The 17370-nt window shown below is 40.6% G+C and overlaps 1 protein-coding gene across 2 annotated transcripts in view; it reads left to right on the plus strand.

The window, feature by feature from the left end:
• The window catches only part of LOC140326275 (hydroxysteroid 11-beta-dehydrogenase 1-like protein), a 30154-nt gene extending 15347 nt beyond the window's left edge, over positions 1–14807 (plus strand). For both annotated transcript variants that reach the window (XM_072404723.1, XM_072404722.1), the window contains 5 exons: positions 3437–3548; positions 10901–10992; positions 11835–11928; positions 12731–12896; positions 14492–14807. In XM_072404723.1, the coding sequence (XP_072260824.1) occupies positions 3437–3548; positions 10901–10992; positions 11835–11928; positions 12731–12896; positions 14492–14699 (672 nt within the window). In that variant the 3' untranslated portion in view covers positions 14700–14807. The remainder of the gene's footprint in view (positions 1–3436; positions 3549–10900; positions 10993–11834; positions 11929–12730; positions 12897–14491) is intronic.
• The last annotated feature ends 2563 nt before the right edge of the window (positions 14808–17370 follow it).

Below are 17370 nucleotides of genomic sequence, written 5' to 3' on the forward strand. Positions count from 1 at the left end.
GATAGAAAGAATATTATATTCCCGCCTCTGCACATGAAATTGGTCTGATGAAGCAGTTCATTAAAGCTTTACCAACTGAAGGAGACTGTTTCAAGTATTTCATTTAGCCATTTCCTAGGCTGTCATTTGAAAAAATAAAGGCCGGTGTGTTTGATGGTCCACAGATTCGGCAGCTCATCAAAGATGAACATTTCATCAGGACAATGTCAGAAGTTTTTTCATTGTATGTAAAATTGTTTTTTTTTTACAAAATTGGAGGGTACCCTGTATCGCAATATTATTTCCACAGCCTGCAGTGGAGACTTGCCTGGTCTGTTTATAAAGATGTTCATGCTGTTGACCAACAGGTTTTATGTTTTGTGAACCTTCAGCAAGTCTTTCATATTTATTGTGTTTACATTTAAGAGGAACTAAAGCCAAAAGTGCATAAAATAAAAAAATAGACCTTCAATCCCGCTGGGCAGTCCGATCCATCTGGAGGTCTGTTCTGCTGGGTCCCGCATCATCCCGGCATTCGTCTGTGAGCCGGCGCGCTAGGCGCCTACATCTTTTCCTCTTCTTCCTGTTCTTCTTCCTACATCACCGGACCAAGGTGCGAGATCAGGTAATGTAGGTTGTAAAAAAAAAATGTCAATCTCACTGCGCATGTCTGTGATCTCCATTTTTTTTTTCACGAAAAGGCTCCTTCTGCACATGCCAGAGATGCTTGGGCATACGCAGAAGGAGCACCCAAGAGCTTTGCGCTCCCATTCATTCTCGATCACCTAGGCGATCGAGAATTAGGGCGGTGCTGCACTTTTTTTTTAAAATGTTTTTTTTAAATGTAAAAACTGAATTTTTACTTAACATAAAAGGGTTATCTACCCTTTTCTGTAACATGAAATTTCTGAGTTTAGGTACACTGTATCTTAAGCTATGTACACACAACCAATCGGGATTGCCCCTTGCTTATCCTTTCCCTCTCCATCTAACAACTGGATGTGATAGCAAAAAACTAGGGTCATTTCTGGATTCACCACCCAAAAATTAGTAAAAAACAAGTAAGTTCTAACTCAACAAAGAATGCGTCCCTCAGTGTAATTTGTTTGTTCCAGGGGCAATCCTAATTGTGCCTAAATTTCATCCTTTTCAGTAAAGTTTGAGTATTGTGTTTTTTATCCCTCTGTAAAAATATGTTTGAATTCAAATACTGTGATAATAAAGCTTTACCTTGATCCCTTTATGTAATGGTAGGAATGCAGTAAGAATCACAAAGAATTAGGTGATGCATTTTATTCATTCGGAATATAATTTCGTGAAAGTGTAATATTCATCACAGACTGTATTCATTATTCCCTGGTATAAGAACACAGACAAGAATTAAAATAAAATCAATGTTTTTTTTTCTTTAATTACAAATGCATTCTTTTTTTTTTTGTAATGCATCCATTGATTATGAGTTCACATCTCACAAGGGACACTGTCTGCATGGTGTTTGTATGTTATTACTGGATTTTCTTCAGGTGCTAATTAAAGTCGACCCAAATCTGTTATTAGTGTGTATGTGTGGTAGACAATCAGATTGTGAGTTTAGGTCAATGGCTACTGCTGTAGCCATTCTTGGTACAGTTTTCAATGCCTTGCATTTTCTATGTTAGCAGACATATTTTAATCCATCTAATCCAGCGTTTTTCAACCTTTTTTGAGCTACGGCACATTTTTTTACATTAAAATCCCGTGGCACACCACAAATCAAAAATGTTACAAAATGACACTCTGTAGCTAACTCGGCACATTTTTTACATTGAAAAAATCCTGTGGCACACCACAAATCAAAAATGTTACAAAATGACATTTTGTAGCAAATTTTCTTGTCTTTAGGAAAAAACAAGGCAATTAAACTACCTACTGCCACCCACTGACATGGAAAAGTATTACATTACTCTGCCAGTCACTACAGCACAGACACTTGACAATGGTAATTGGGTAATTTCCCACGGTACACCTGAAGATCTCTTGTGGCACAGTGGTTGAAAATCTCTGATCTAATTTATGGTTAAGGTGATCTTTGGAGCCTAAAGCTACGTACACACGTCAGATTTTTATCGCCCGATAATCGGCATCGGGCAATTATCGGGCGAAAATCTGCCATGTGTACAGTCGGTGTCGTCCGGACGACCGACCTGCCGGATCCACGGACGATGGACGACAGCCGATCCTAATGAAAGGGAAGGGGAGAGCGCGCAGCAGGGTGCCGCTCCGTCACTCTCCCCCTCTCCTCTCCATAGAGCATGAACGGTGCTGTATGTACAGCACCGTTCATGCATCGTGCACTCCCTTGTCGTTGGAAAGGATCGTGAAAGATCCTTTCCAACGACAAAAATTGGAAGTGTGTACGCAGCTTTAGGAAAACACAAAATGAGCATATTAGATGCAGAGCATATTTTTCAGATGCAGTAATTTTATTATGCCCCTCCACCCATTACAAAGCCATGGAAGACCAGATGGTGTAAATTTCACCCAGTACTAGACACCCTTTTTCTTCCATTATGATACTGTTTGTTTGTACATTCAAGTAAGTCTTATATTTTGGAGATCTATGGTGACTACCAACCACTGGCAATAATATTGACTATGGTGGGAGCTGATTATTCTTGAAGCCAGACCTGAGTTAGGTTGTAGAATTTGTATAATTAATAAAGAACAGCTGTAAAACTATTACCCAATACACTTTCAGCACCCTAAATATCTGTTTTATGATTGAACTGATTGTCTATAATTACAAAAATTAGCCACCAATCTCTCCTAAAAACGATCTTCTGATTTGTAGGTTTCAGCAACCACTAGTAGATAATAATAATGCTGGAAATAAAAGGACCCTCTAGGAATGTTAATTGTGGCCAAGCAATACCTTGAAAATCCATATTTTGAAAGAGACCCTCCAAGTTAACATTTATTTTCTGGTATGTAAGTGCTAAAGCTGGTATAGCTGTATCTCCATAGTGTGAAGATACTGTTGCCTCTGAGTTCTTAGTTTCAATTGATTAGGAGTGAGACGTGGTGACATCGCAAATTTGCTACCTAGCGTTCTCTTTGCTGGAAGCTCTGACATCAGGAAGTAAAACTGTCTCTACCAAAGCAACCTCCATACACGTACAAGGTGCAGCACAAGAAGTCAGTAATGGAGAAAAGATAACTTGCAGGGGGACCACATGCAATACAGGTGCTAGTCCTTTACTTTCAGGCTGCTTTGATTACTGCAAAATCCAGGCCTTGCTTAGCTAACCATGACAATAATTATACATTATAGTTTCTGTTCTAGAGACATTTTAATGATGTAAACTTGTTAGTAACTATTGTAACTTTTGGCAGAAGGTGGTAAGTAAGTTTTTTTTTTTTAGCTGGTAATTAGCCGATGATTGCTGTGGTAAAGCTCTCAAGCTTCTCCTCTATGCAGGTAAAAGCCAAGTGCTTGGAGCTTGGAGCGAAGAGTGTGTCGCTTGCACTTGCTGACATGGCCTCATCAGATGCTCGTGAAAAAGTGATGGAACAAGCTATAACTGCCCTGGGTGAGACCAATGATTGGTGTAAAAAAACATATGCTATAAAAATACTGAACATTTTCCTTCTCTGTGATTAAAGGCTTTAAGTGAAAACTGGCATCCCATAGGAGCCTCAAATGACTGTATTTTACACTAAAGTGTGCTACTATTACAGACATTCACATACTGTTCTGACAGTTGTGATAATGCTGTGATGTTTCAGCCAAGGCTAAATACAATGCTTTCAAGTAAATGGATGAAAATTTTGTATTTACAATACTTTGCTAAATGTATTTCTTTCAGCCTTTTATGCCCATTTTGCAATATTATTTCCACAGCCTGCAGTGGAGATCTGCCTGGTCTGTTTATAAAGATGTTCATGCTGTTGACCCACAGGTTTTATGTTTTGTGAACCTTTAGCAAGTCTTTCATATTTATTGTGTTTACATTAAAGAGGAACTAAAGCCAAAAGTCCATAAAATAAAAAAATAGACCTTCAATCCCGCAGGGCAGTCCGATCCATCTGGAGGTCTGTTCTGCTGGGTCCCGCATCGTCCCGGCATTTGTCCGTGAGCCGGCGCGCTAGGCGCCTACATCTTTTCCTCTTCTTCCTGTTCTTCTTCCTACATCACCAAACCACGGTGCGAGATCAGGTGACGTAGGTTGTAAAAAAAAAAATGCCAATCTCACTGCACATGTGTGTGATCGTCATTTTTTTTTTCACGAGATGCTTGGGCATGCGCAGAAGGAGCACCCAAGAGCTTGAATTAGTGCGGTGCTGCACTTCTTTTTTTTAAATGTTTTTTTTAAATGTTGTAAAAACTGAATTTTTACTTAACATAAAAGGGTTATCTACCCTTTTATGTAACGTGAAATTTCTGAGTTTAGGTACACTGTAAGCTGTAAGTCTGTACACACGACCAATCGGGATTGCCCCTTGCTTATCCTTCACCTCTCCATCTAACAGAACACCACTATGTGTATCATTCATCTGCTACTGGAAACATCATCAAAACACAATCCTCAGATGTCCATCGGACATCTGTACATAGTTTTAAGAGACCCTGTATTAAATAAAGCTAACAAGCTGCCATTATTTATTTTTCCTTCTAAAAATTATTGTTTCCTAGCTGTCTTACGTGTTGCATTGTTATGGGAAAAGGAAAAGGGAGTCAGCAATACCATTTTACATTTATAGCTGTGAAAATAGGAAATAGCAATCCATAGTTATAGTTTAAAACGTCATTTTATCAAATTTTTTAAATGCTTCATTGATCCTAATGAAAAAAACCTTATTTCAACCCTTGGATAAAATGAACTATGTCACTGATAAGTGTGCTTTATCTGATATCTCTCCCTTACTGTTATTGCTCACTGAAATTATCCATTGGCTGTTTACCTCCAGTAAAGGAGGTAGACTCACATTTGTTTGCTTTTGATTAGACTAATTGAGATTTAAGTCAGATTTTTTAACCACCTGAGCGTTACACTGAGGTCTAGATTTCTGTACCAAAAGTGATCCACTGTTTTTCATGAATTTTTTTTTTAAATTGTAGACCTGTAACTTACAGAAATATGTCCGAACAGGGGTTCTAGTAGATAATATGAATATAAAAAATGTATTTCACGCACGCAGGGAGGAGCCGTCCGGTTTTTTTTTCTCCGCCGGACGGCTTCTCGCTTCAGAGATCATCCGGCGCTGGAACAAGAAGGACGTGGACGATCAGCGGGACCAGGTAAGAAGCCGGCCGGCGGAACACAAGATGCTGGCTGGCTTCTTACCGGTCCCGCTGGCACCCGACAAAGGACACCTGACGCTGGAGAGGGAGATCGGCGGACGACGATCGACGGAGGACGACGCTGGAACACGAACACGACGCTGGATGAGCACAGGGGGACCAGGTAAGTGGGGATGGGAAAAAACTCGGGGTTAACCATCCTAGTCGTTTTTTTTTGCCCGTAAGAAGGTCGGGCTTAACGGCTAGGAGGTTAAAGGAACATTGTATGTCAGCAAGATAACTTATAAGAAATTATAAGCAGTCAGATCATGTGCGCTTGTTTTGCTGAACAATAATATATGGCTTGTACATTACAGGTTAGAATTCTGTCACTGATCTTTCCTGATTCCAGTGATAGGTGAGTGCCAGGGTATATTGGTGAATGTTGCCAGGGGACAGCTGTACACACACTAGATTTTCACCTAAAATGATCACAGTTGTTCCTCTTGGGCAACAATTATCTAGCATTTTTATATAGCCTAAGGGTCTATTTTAACCTTGATTAGAGTAGTGCGGATCCCACACTCAAATACCTTTTGGACTTAAAATTGGCTGGCAAGCAGCCGTTTATTTACACAACAAATAATTTACATAACATTTGCATAAATAACCATAAATACAAAAAAACATAAAAAAAATTGAATAAACCATAAAAAACATACATAACATTGATAACCTTTAAAACTTTAAATAGCTATAAATACCTATAAATAACTCAGAATATTAAGCTTTTCATTAACCCCCAACATGTCAAAAATATTAACACCCCACAAACGTTAGACTATCCTTTTTAGTCTACTTCCTTGAGTTCATTTACCCAGGCTGCAGGTCTTGGAAGGTAATGCCCGACTCCAGTTGCAATACTTGCAACCCACCATGACCACCGGCCAAACCCTGCCTCAGGGGCCCACCCAAACCAACTTAAAGGGGGTACTCCACCACCCGAGATGCCCCTTTACCACCGAATTACCACAAGGCACTTACCTTCCCCCAGACCCCAACCGCCACAGCGCCCAAGGGTGACCTCTCATACTTGAGCGCCCCTCCACACACGAAGGGCCCGTTGCACACCATCCTGAGTGCAATAACTCAAAAGGTAATAATGGCCTCCTGCTATCCTGCACATTCCTACTCATTCTATACCCTTTAAGAGCTTGCCGCACTATGAATGCCTTGGTTACATCTATCATCCCCCTAAACTTTAAACCAAATGCCAAACCCGCCACCAATCTATTCACCACCGCCACTGATGCTCCTTCAGCAAATTTCTTAGCCAAAAGACACAACACCCCTTTAACTTGCGACCCCTTAACATCCACTCCTAACTGTGTCTGCAATGTCATCCCCTCTTTCCATACCGCTTCGTATGCCTTCCAAGTCCGTTCACTCACCGACCGTCGAACTAGATTCTCCGGGCACTGATGACCACATTGCTCCACCTCCGGTGCCAACACGCGAAACCTGTCCCACTGTAAACGGGACAAAGCGTCGGTCACACTATTAGCGACCCTTGGAATATGTCTAGCAAATATGAATACATTATATTCCATACACCTAAAAACCAGATGCCTCAGCAACCGCACTGCAGGCCCGGATGAAACTGTAAAACTATTTATTGGCCTGCACAACCTCCAAATTGTCACAGTAGAATCAAACCTTTTTGTTGGCCAACTCCCTCCCCCACAGTTCCTATCGACAACACAATAGGAAACAATTCTAGAACTAATAAATTCTTAACCAAACCTTTGTCCACCCAAACCTGCGGCCACACCCCCGCGCACCATTTTTCCCCAAAATAAGCCCCAAAACCAACTCTTCCTGCCGCATCAGTAAACAGCTCTAAATCCACCGCATCAACTGGCCCTTCCAACCACAAGGCCTTCCCATTGAACTTCTCTAAAAATGTTTCCCACACTTCTAAATCCACCCTCCCCCCCATTTAACTTTACAAAAAAACCTGCCCATGCGGATCACCCTGCACGCAAAGTTCAGTTTGCCTAACAGAGACTGTACCTCCTGCAACCGCATTTTTTTCTGCTCCCCTTTGTGGCCCCCATTTCCAGCCTCAGCGCCTCCAACTTATACCTCGGCAACCTACTCTCCGTCAACGGCCCTTCCGTTTTGTCATCCGCCAATGGAACCCCACGTGCTGCAAGGTGGCCAATAACACCCTGCACACCAAGCTGCCCGCCGGCCCAATCAACAAAAAATCATCTGGGTAATGGTCCACTTCTGCCTTCACCATTTGTCTGTCCCAGCTCCCCTCCTGCCCTTCCCTTCCCCCCTTGACCTGGTACACCACTTTCTTCACTACCCTTTCCTTTACCTGCCTCCCCCCCCCACAGCCAGACCCCCCTTCATCCAAACTGTGGACCCCCCTGCCACTGGTATTTGACCTGACCCCTTCTCCCCCACCTGTTCCTCCAGCTGCACCTACGGCTTACCCTCCCAGTGGACCTCCTCCCATCCTACCTTAGAGCCTCCCAACACTGTGTCCCCAGCGCTTGCTGCCCCCCTCCCCCCTCTAACCTGCGGACCACCTCCCGTAACCCAGCCAATACTTCCTGAACCCCCACCAATGATTCTTGCTCACTAAACCCCCCCACTCACCTCCCTTCCCTTTGGTAACCTCCCTGTCCCCCCCCAACCGTAGAGCACCCCACCCTCCCAGTGGACCTCCTCCCATCCTACCTTACAGCCCCGCTGAGGAGACTTCTCCCTCCGACCGCAGCGCTTCGGGAATCGAAGCCAGCCACACGTCACTTCCTGGTGAACCCGATGACGTGGCCTGGCTCCACCCCGCATCACTTCTGGTTTCCCTCCGACCACAAGGCCTGCATTCGGACGCCATCTTCTTTCTTCCTCTGTCCTCCCAGGATCCGGCTCCACCATGGGCTCGTCCGCGGACCTCCTTCCCGCCAGGTAAGTCTCCTTCCCAGGCCACATCCTCTAATAGACCGGCCGCCGCACCCTTCCGCCGGGCCCTCCACAGTACGTGAGGTCCTGGCATCAGGCGAGGCCCTCCACCGCGGATCCGGCAACCCAGAACGCGAGGCCCTGGCTTCAGGTGCGGCCTCCCCTGGCAGCTGCGCCCCCTGCTGACCACAGTCCCCCCCTCGGCTGCGTGTTTTGTGCCGGGACCTTGCTTCACCAGAGGCCCCAGGCACGGGCAAGGCCTCCCTAGCCAAGGCCTCACCGCACTCAGAAAGGGGCTGCGCTCCCTGTCAGCCACAGCCCCCCACCTGAACTCCGCCTGTGAGGGGTATTCCTCCCTAACTTGGCGCTGTCATGGGCAGATCTGCTCCCGGCCAGGAGGGTCCCTGGAGGAGCTTCCATAATGGCGCTGAGCTCTGTTGAAGGGTTCTGGACTCAGGCGCACCGGGGGTCCAACCCCCGGGTTTCAAACTCTGGCCCACGAGGTCATTTTGTTTGGCCCCCCAAGAATTTGAGAAAATGAACGACATCTGGCCCGCCTGCCCGCCAATGCCTTCTGCATTGAGTGATGCCGCTACCGCTACCAAACCTCAGGTCTCGGAAACTGCAGTCCCGGCATCACTCGCGTCTATGGAACAGCTCTCTGCCTATGTGGCTCCACATTGGGCAATTCCATAGACACAAGTAATGCTGGGAATTGAAGTCCCAGCATCACTTGTCTTCTCTTTCTCTTCTGGGACCGGTCTCTGGGTCTCTTCTGGCTATTCCTAGCTCACAGCAGAGGAAAAAAATGACTCATCTGCAGAAAACAAAAATAAGGTACAAGGTAATCATCTGTGTGAAATGTGTGAAACAAAAAGAGATGTCCCTCTTTTCTGTCTCTTTTGTAAATAACTTTCTTTTTCTTTTCTAACAAGACATTTGAAGATATCAGATGAGCACATAATTTATGCATGTGTAACATTCATTTTATTATTTGGTGTCAATTGATGATTAACATTCATGCCATCTTTATTCAAATCTATTCAAGAACTGTAGCTAGGGGCCAATTAGTGCTTACATTGCACTGCCAAGTATTTTCCTGTTCCAGATTGCATGTTAAGCAATAACTTTTCGTTTCCATATGAAAATGTTTTGTATTTAATTTGAAGGAACTACTTCCTATTTTTTAAATAAATTTCAAGTTTGGCCCCCGACTTGGTCTGAGTTTTTAATTTCGTCCCTCTGTGTATTTGAGTTTGACACCCTTGCCGTAGACTTTCTGCAGAGGCCCTCTATAGCTGGCAAACTATAGATGAGATACTTAGATTGTAAGCTCTTTCTGGTAGGGTCCTGTTCTTCTCCCATGTCATTGGTTGTATCTGTCTGTCAGTTGCAGACACGATTTGAGCACAGTACAATTCTGCGTAATTTGTTTGTGCATTATAAATACAGTTTTTTTTTATAATAATAGATGCAATATGAGTTTATTTAACAGTGACTTACTTCTGCTACATTCTCATTAAGCTGCAACTGGTAATAAATCCGAACCGCAATTGTACTTCTGTACACAACTGCAACTGTACTTCAAGTGATATTCCGTGACCTAAAAGTGTTTTGTATTCATCTCCAGATTTGTGCTTTTCAATTACCTTTTACTAAGTTGCCTGGAGTGTTCTGTTGTCTTTATGGTTTGGGTTATGCTACAAAACGGATTCATAAAAACACCATGACCTTCCAGTATTTATTCTAGAATCACTTGAAAGTTGCACTTTTGATCACTTCAGCTGTTGGGCACATGGGCTTGCATTGTCATCAACAAACGTGCAGAATTCAAATGTGTTTCCTGTTAAATTAACTAAACATCTCTGTCATTTATAAATCTGTCCTGGCCTTTTATCTGCTTATATGTTCAACAGCAAACCATGATTACACAACATATGTTAATAGCAAAGGGATAACAATTTTCACAGTGCTGTAATATACCTCTCGGTCTCCCTGCTACTATTGACATAGAATGTCAATTGCAGTTTTCATTGGGCCTTTTATCACTGAAGCTGGGTGATCCAGCAAACCTGGAATGGATCTGGTCCAGGATTCTACACATTTGCTAGCAAATGGCAAATTACTTTGAAGAAATCTGTTCCAGGTTTGCTGGATAACCCAGCGTCACTGATAAAATGTGTATCCTCTCCAGCCTTGGAGAGGTTTAATAAATCAGGCCCAGTGAGTCAGCTATATCCTCCTCTTTCTCCCCCACATCTGTTCCCTTTCCTTTCCTAATATTGTTTTGTATAGTGTTAACTGTTGTCCTATTTTGTAAACCAAAAGATTATATACGTTCTTGTATTCTATGTTTCTGTGGTTTTCTTGTGTCTTTGTTGGGCCAACATTTCATACACTGTAAAATATTTAATTTCAAAATTTTCATATATTGCTTGTTCATAAGAAATGAAAATATTCTGAATGAGCCATTATTATTATTAATATTATTATTATTATTATTATTAATAATAATAATAATAATGTTAGTGCCTGTATGTCTTTTTTGTATTAGGGCCTATTTAGCTGTTGTGGCATGGTAACCCTGTGTGTTTTCTTCTAAAAAAACAGTTTTGGGGATGTTGGCTTTTGTTTTCTAGGAAATAAAACCAGACAATTAACAGTTTCCTCTTTGTATCTTGGCAGGAGGTTTAGACTACCTGGTGTTAAATCACATTGGTTCAACCCCATTTCAAATGTGGGAGGGAGATGTCAATCATATACGGTGGCTAATGGAGGTTTGAAATGCTTTTTCTACATTAACTCTTGATATTTAATGCAGAATATATTATCTTCTAATGTTTAAAGGTAAACTATATAAGGCTAATTTACATTAGGCAATTTTAATCCCATGCTATTTAAACAGCAAAAAAGGGAGGCAAAGGACTAATCACCAATATTGTGTGTGTTTTTCATACAGCTAATCATTTTCTCATTACTGATTTCTCATTTTTTTCTATGTTTGTGTGAAAGCAGCCTACAGGTAGTTGTAGGGCTGTGCTACATCACTTAAAACCTTAAGACAGTAAAAGAGAGCTAAACAATAATAACACCAGACATCACCCCAGACCTCCTGCAGAGTCAGAACTGTTCTTTCATTGTGATTACATATCAATTTTGATAAACCACCCACTTGTTTGACATTCAATAAATATGTTCCAACCCATATGTCTAATTAATAAATCAAAAACTAGTTTTGATTTCCAATTTCAGTTTTCATTTGGCTTTTATCACAAATATTGTGATCATAATTACAATACTTTAGATCATTTTTTCATCAGTCCAACATTTTTGTCCAATTGATTGTCTAATCAACTGAAACTATCACATACTGTATTGCCATCTTAAAATAGATGTACAGCTATAGGGCTGGAAAGCAAAAAAGTGCCTAGGGATCCTTACATACCAAGAACACACTGCTATTTTTCAGGAAGAATTCCAGACAGAAAGCCTGTTTTCTTGGGGTACTGCTTTGTTAGCTAGATGCTCCCTATAACATAGAAGAGTACATGCGTAGAGAGTTCAGAGTTCAATCTTAGATGCAGTTTATAACTCCTAGCTTTGCTTATTATATTTACAGGTGAACTTCCTTAGCTATGTCCATCTTGCCACCATAGCTCTCCCTCACTTGACAGAATCAAAAGGCTCTATCATTGTTCTGTCGTCTCTTACAGGTGATTTATGTAACTGAAAATCTATTCCAGTAGATTTACAATATGTATTTGCTTTTTTTTTTTTTTTTTTGTCTTGTGATAATTAATCATGAAAGTAAAATCCAAATACAGGAATAGATATTAAAGCATTTTATCCATGGTTGTAATGAGAACAGTGTAGCCATTCAGTGCTCATTATAAAAAAGGAGGCATAAAGGTTCAGTTTCATATTGGTAAAGGAAAACAAATTACATTGCCTGTAAGTTTTGAGCACTTGAGAGATCTGTGAAAGTAATGTATTTGTAGTAGATTTGTTACTAGTTTGAATGATAGTTTTAGTTTGATTTTTTTTATAGCTGCAGAAACTGGAAATTCACTTTTTTTCTACACTTTTATTTGCTAAAGCAGACTTTTCCTTCATAAGCCTGTGCAGAGTTCAGAGCTGTGGGAGGGTTATTGCAGGTCCTCCCATTACAGGTTGCCTGCAGAAAACACCAGGGGGTGGATACAAGACCAATCAGCCTGCACAAGGAGCAGCAATGACTAGTCCTAAATACACATAATTTCTGCACAGGAGCAAAGCGCTATATTACAGCAAAGAAATTCACAAATTAGACCAAGATTTCAGTACGAATACATGTAGTTCTTGCACGCAGACAATATTTCTAGCTTTTGTATTTAATATATATTAATCCAGATAGCAGCCTTAAATAATCTTTAAAAAGTATTATTTAGAAAAGATTATTTACATATTACATTGATTTACATATTACATACATTTAATTAACATGACAGTGTATTCTAAACTACTACTTTCATCTAGGTAAAGTTGCAACCCCATTTACCACTTCATATGGTGCAACAAAGTTTGCATTAGATGGTTTCTTTTGGTCTCTGCGACATGAACTAGCCATGAAAAATGTGCCTGTTTCCATCACATTGTGCATCCTCGGCCTTGTTGATACCAAATCAGCCATGGAAAAAGTAAAGTAAGTCGAATGTTTATTTTTTTGAAATATAACCTAAAAGCACAACCTGTAATAGTGAATTGAAGAAAGGGAAGGAAAAAACAACGAGAAACTTAAAAAACAATGAGAAACTGGAAGAAACAAAATTCAATATCATGACGTGTCATGTCATTCATGTCCTGAAAAGATGTAAATACATTTAATAAATATAATACTAGGATCATGGACAATAAATAAAGTATAACCACATTTAGCACGTTCAGAGCACGTGCTTCAGAGCACGTTTAGCACGTTCAGAGAAAAAAAGGGATGAGGGTTAAGGAGTGTTGCTTCAACCTTTGTTTCTTTTAACAAACAAGTGAATAATAACTACCACTTGGAACAATTTTCCCAGACCAGGCTAAACCGTTATACTGTGTATTCCAGACTATAAATTATCTTATTTCATGCCTGTTAGTGATGACTAAGAAAAAAATGCAAAATGTAGTAACCTGTATCAACCAATTAGAAATTATCTTTTTTTTTTTTAACTCAAGGCGGTAAAATAACAACATTGTGTATGGGACCCTGATCTTTCTCTGCTGTAGTTTTCACTCCTGAATCTCTTGACTCCACTGACACTAAAAGGAGAAACACCACAGGGCTCATCTCTGCTGTACAGACTGTGAAAGGTTGGCACTAGGTCAAATTGGGGTACTTTCACAGCTTGCATTTAGCATACATTTAGTTTTTGAAGGTAAACATCAATTAGTTATTGATTACAGAGCTATTTTTGCAATCTGTGTCCTTTGAGAGGATTTATCTTCCTAGACGGTTGTCACCAAATCATTAGCAGATTTGCTTTCACTTTTTGATCTAGTGACAACTGCAGTATTTTCGATCTTCCACCACATTATGACTTTTTGTCCCAGTGACTATGGTCATCAAGGCATCTGAGTAGAATGCCTCTCCTTAGTGGTGACGCAATAAAACTGACAGGGGTTGCATAATAAAATTATTTAATCTATAAATCCAAAGGTAGGTCTACCATAACTTTTAGCAAAAAATGGAAAGGGTAAGAAGGCCAACAGAATCAGCATAAATGTACCTTTCAATCTTTCCTACAGTGCTTTGGGGTTAATGTCAATCTATTAGGTTATCTTTACACTTCCTATAGTTTTACATTTATTTTTGTGCCATAGTGGAAACTGTATTTAAACAATTTAGGTTGAGTTGAAGAAATTAGTAATAATCACAGCATTAATACCACCTTGGCACTTGGAGTTTAGTTTTCTGCTGTAGATGTGCTTCCCTGCCTTAAATGAACTGAAGCTTGATGAAAACTGACGAGGTTAGCTTTAAGGCATCATCCCAGAGAGTGTCACTGTGTCCTCATTTCCAAGGCACCCAAACATGAAGATCAGATTTTAAGGCTAAATGCTGAACACAGAACTTTTCTTTATATATACTTTTGTGTATTGCAATCTTTGTTGCAGTTTTTTAAATCAGCCCAAAATTTTTAGCCGGTGTTCCCAGGTGTAAAAGTAAGGATATTTTCAAAAGCTGTTGAGTACAGAGGGATAGACCATATGAAATGTTGCCCTCATTTTGTTCCTGTCTTATTTCATCTTTTATAGAGATAAGATCTCTTTTCCTGCTTACCCAGCCCAAGATGCTGCCTTAGCAGTGGTGTCAGCTGGGACGAGCCGTGTACACGAGATGTATTATCCATGGTATGTAAGACCCATCTGCTTCTTCAGAGACTGGTTTCCGCAGAACAGAGACTGGATGATACAGAGGTCATACCAACAAACATCTCATGAGAAGCAGGGTGTACCAGCATGAGTTCAACAATTATTAAATACCTAGTAACCTATTTTTATTATAAACAAAGTCTTGCATTATGATAATGCTTGTGGTATAATAAAGTCAAATTTGCTTTTAAAATACCAATCTGCTTTCCAGTCTTTATTTGAAATCGAATGCAGGTTTTAATATATTTTTTTTTTTTATGATTTGCTTGAAGTGTGAAGTGTGGCAAAGTACTGTGTGGCACTGAAAAGTATTTACCTATCATATGACATTATTATTATGGTATACGTGGGGTTGCTGAGAAGTTCCTGGCTTTGCCCAGAAAGAAGAGAGCCAGAGTTATGGAATAACACATTTATTCAACATATTCCCCCCTGAGACTGATACACTTGGTACAGCGTAATTGCAGCTTTTCTAGACTGTTCAAATAAAAGTCATTTGATTGGGCCGCAAACCAGGTCTCAGCAGCATCTTTGACTTCAGAAATGCCCCTTCAGGTGTTTCTTCAAATTCGGGAACAGATCAGGTCAGGTGAGTAGGGGGGATGGTGGACCAATTGGAAACTCAGTTCACTTTTTTGGCCGATTTCTGTGTTTGGAACTTCTTAGGCCGCGGGGACCCGCTTTGGGGCCATTCCTTTGACTGTTCCTTGGTTTTAGGATCAAAGATGTGGAGCCAGGTTTCATCCTCAGTCACTAACCTAGCCAAAAAGTCCTGTGCAGCTTCAAAATGAGCCACAACGGCTTTGGATGCTTCAACTTGTTCCTTCTTCTGACCACTGTTCAAACATTTCGGCATCCTCTTCGCTGAAAACTTGCACATGTCTAGGATAGAGGTGATAATAAGCCCAACACACTCCTGTGAAATGTCCAGTATCTGGGCTATCTTTTTTGCGGATATTCGCCGGTCCTCAATAATCAGCTCATGGACAGCATCGCAGGTTGTCGGGTCAGTTGAGGTTGCGGGGCGCCCACTGTGGGGCTCATCTTCAAGGGTGAAATGCCCAGTCTTGAAACAAGATATCCAGGTTTTGACAGTGCTGTAGGAAGGACACTTCTCCCCCAGTGTTTGTGACATCTCACTGTGAGGGTCCTTTGCTGACTTTCCCTGTAAAAACAAAAACTTTATGACGGCCCTTAACTTAAATGACGTGAAACTTGCTTGTGCCTCTGCCATCACAGCTTCTCACTAAAAGAAAAAACAGTTTTAAGAACCGCAAAGACCTGATATTTGCACAGGTACATAATAAGATAGTAGGCTGTCATATGCCCCCACACTCATTTTTCTATTTCATCTGGAAGGGGGCAAACCTAAGAACTTCATCTTCCTACCATCTCTCCTAAGCCTAATGTCCAAATACTGCTTTATGGGAAAAGGGAACATAAACATACCTCAATGCATAAATAATGAAATGTTTTAAATACTCCCTTGCAAAGACTTTCAAAAAAGTCAGCATTTGCATACAGTTTTGGGGATCGTACAGTGCAGAGCACTAAAATTTGAAAAATCCAGTTGTTTATTATTGTTTCTGATTAATGCTTTTACACATACATATATTACAGATCTCTAATGTACATTAATGAAAGCCTAGACCAAAGGAAATTGTGTTTTTTCCTTGAAGCTAATAAACCAATATTGTTGGCCTATAGAAAGTATTGTGCTGCATAAAGGTTGTGTAGTCCAAGCATCCACCCGGCTTTTTTTGGGTTACTCCAAAACATTGTAACTGTATGATAAGCTTGCAAGATATTGTTTGCTGCTCTTTTTATAATAATATGAAAGCGACTGAGCTCAAAGCAAGTCATGCAAAAGAATTGATGCACTTGTGGTTGAAGGGGTAGACTGGCTTGGTATTTCTGTTCTGAGTTCACTGGCAGCAAATAATTATCAACACAAGACTCAAGCATCAGCCTTGTCACCAGCTAATTATGGCCTCTTTCATAAAACCACTCCTTCTTTCTGCTTTATGTTAATTATGGTTACACAGTCCCTGTTACTTCCACAATGCATTAAAAATATTAGTACAGTCCCAAGCACATGCACTGCAGCAAGCAAAGAATTCATATCCAGCAAAGATTTGGGTTACAAATGTATAATATAGTGCATGCTATTGAGCCAAGCTGAAAGAACAGAATTAGGTGACCGATGAGATCATTAACCATACCATGTTTCCATGTTTGGTTTTTCTGAATGGCATTACAGCGTTATAATGATGAAATAGCATTATTATAACTGCAATGCGCCAGTTCACTTTGTATGTGGGCTTATTTAGGGGCAGGAAATATCACAATTTTGATAGGAAACTGTCAAGTGGCAATGGCATTATTAAACTAGATATGTTCTATATTCAATCCATTAGATCAGTATTTCTCACACTTTTTAACACTGGGGAATCCCTGAAATAATTACTTTATCCACAGCTCACATAGTACATTAGTGTGGTGGTCAAAATGTTTCATTGGTGTCACCTAAACTGACCTGAGTGTCACAAACTGCTCATTGCTCAAGGAAACCCTAGCAACCTCTGGAGGAACCCTGGTTATGAAACACTGTAGTAGATGATAATTTTGATAAAAACACTGAACCAATCAAAGCAATTCAATTTTAAATCATAAAAAACAATATTTGGGTAGACTGTTTTTTTGTTGGCTAGATAACCATCACTTTGAAATTAAAACTACTTTCACGTCAATTAGCAAATGTT

The sequence above is a fragment of the Pyxicephalus adspersus genome, chromosome 3 (genome assembly GCF_032062135.1).
Source record: "Pyxicephalus adspersus chromosome 3, UCB_Pads_2.0, whole genome shotgun sequence".
NCBI lineage: Eukaryota > Metazoa > Chordata > Amphibia > Anura > Pyxicephalidae > Pyxicephalus > Pyxicephalus adspersus.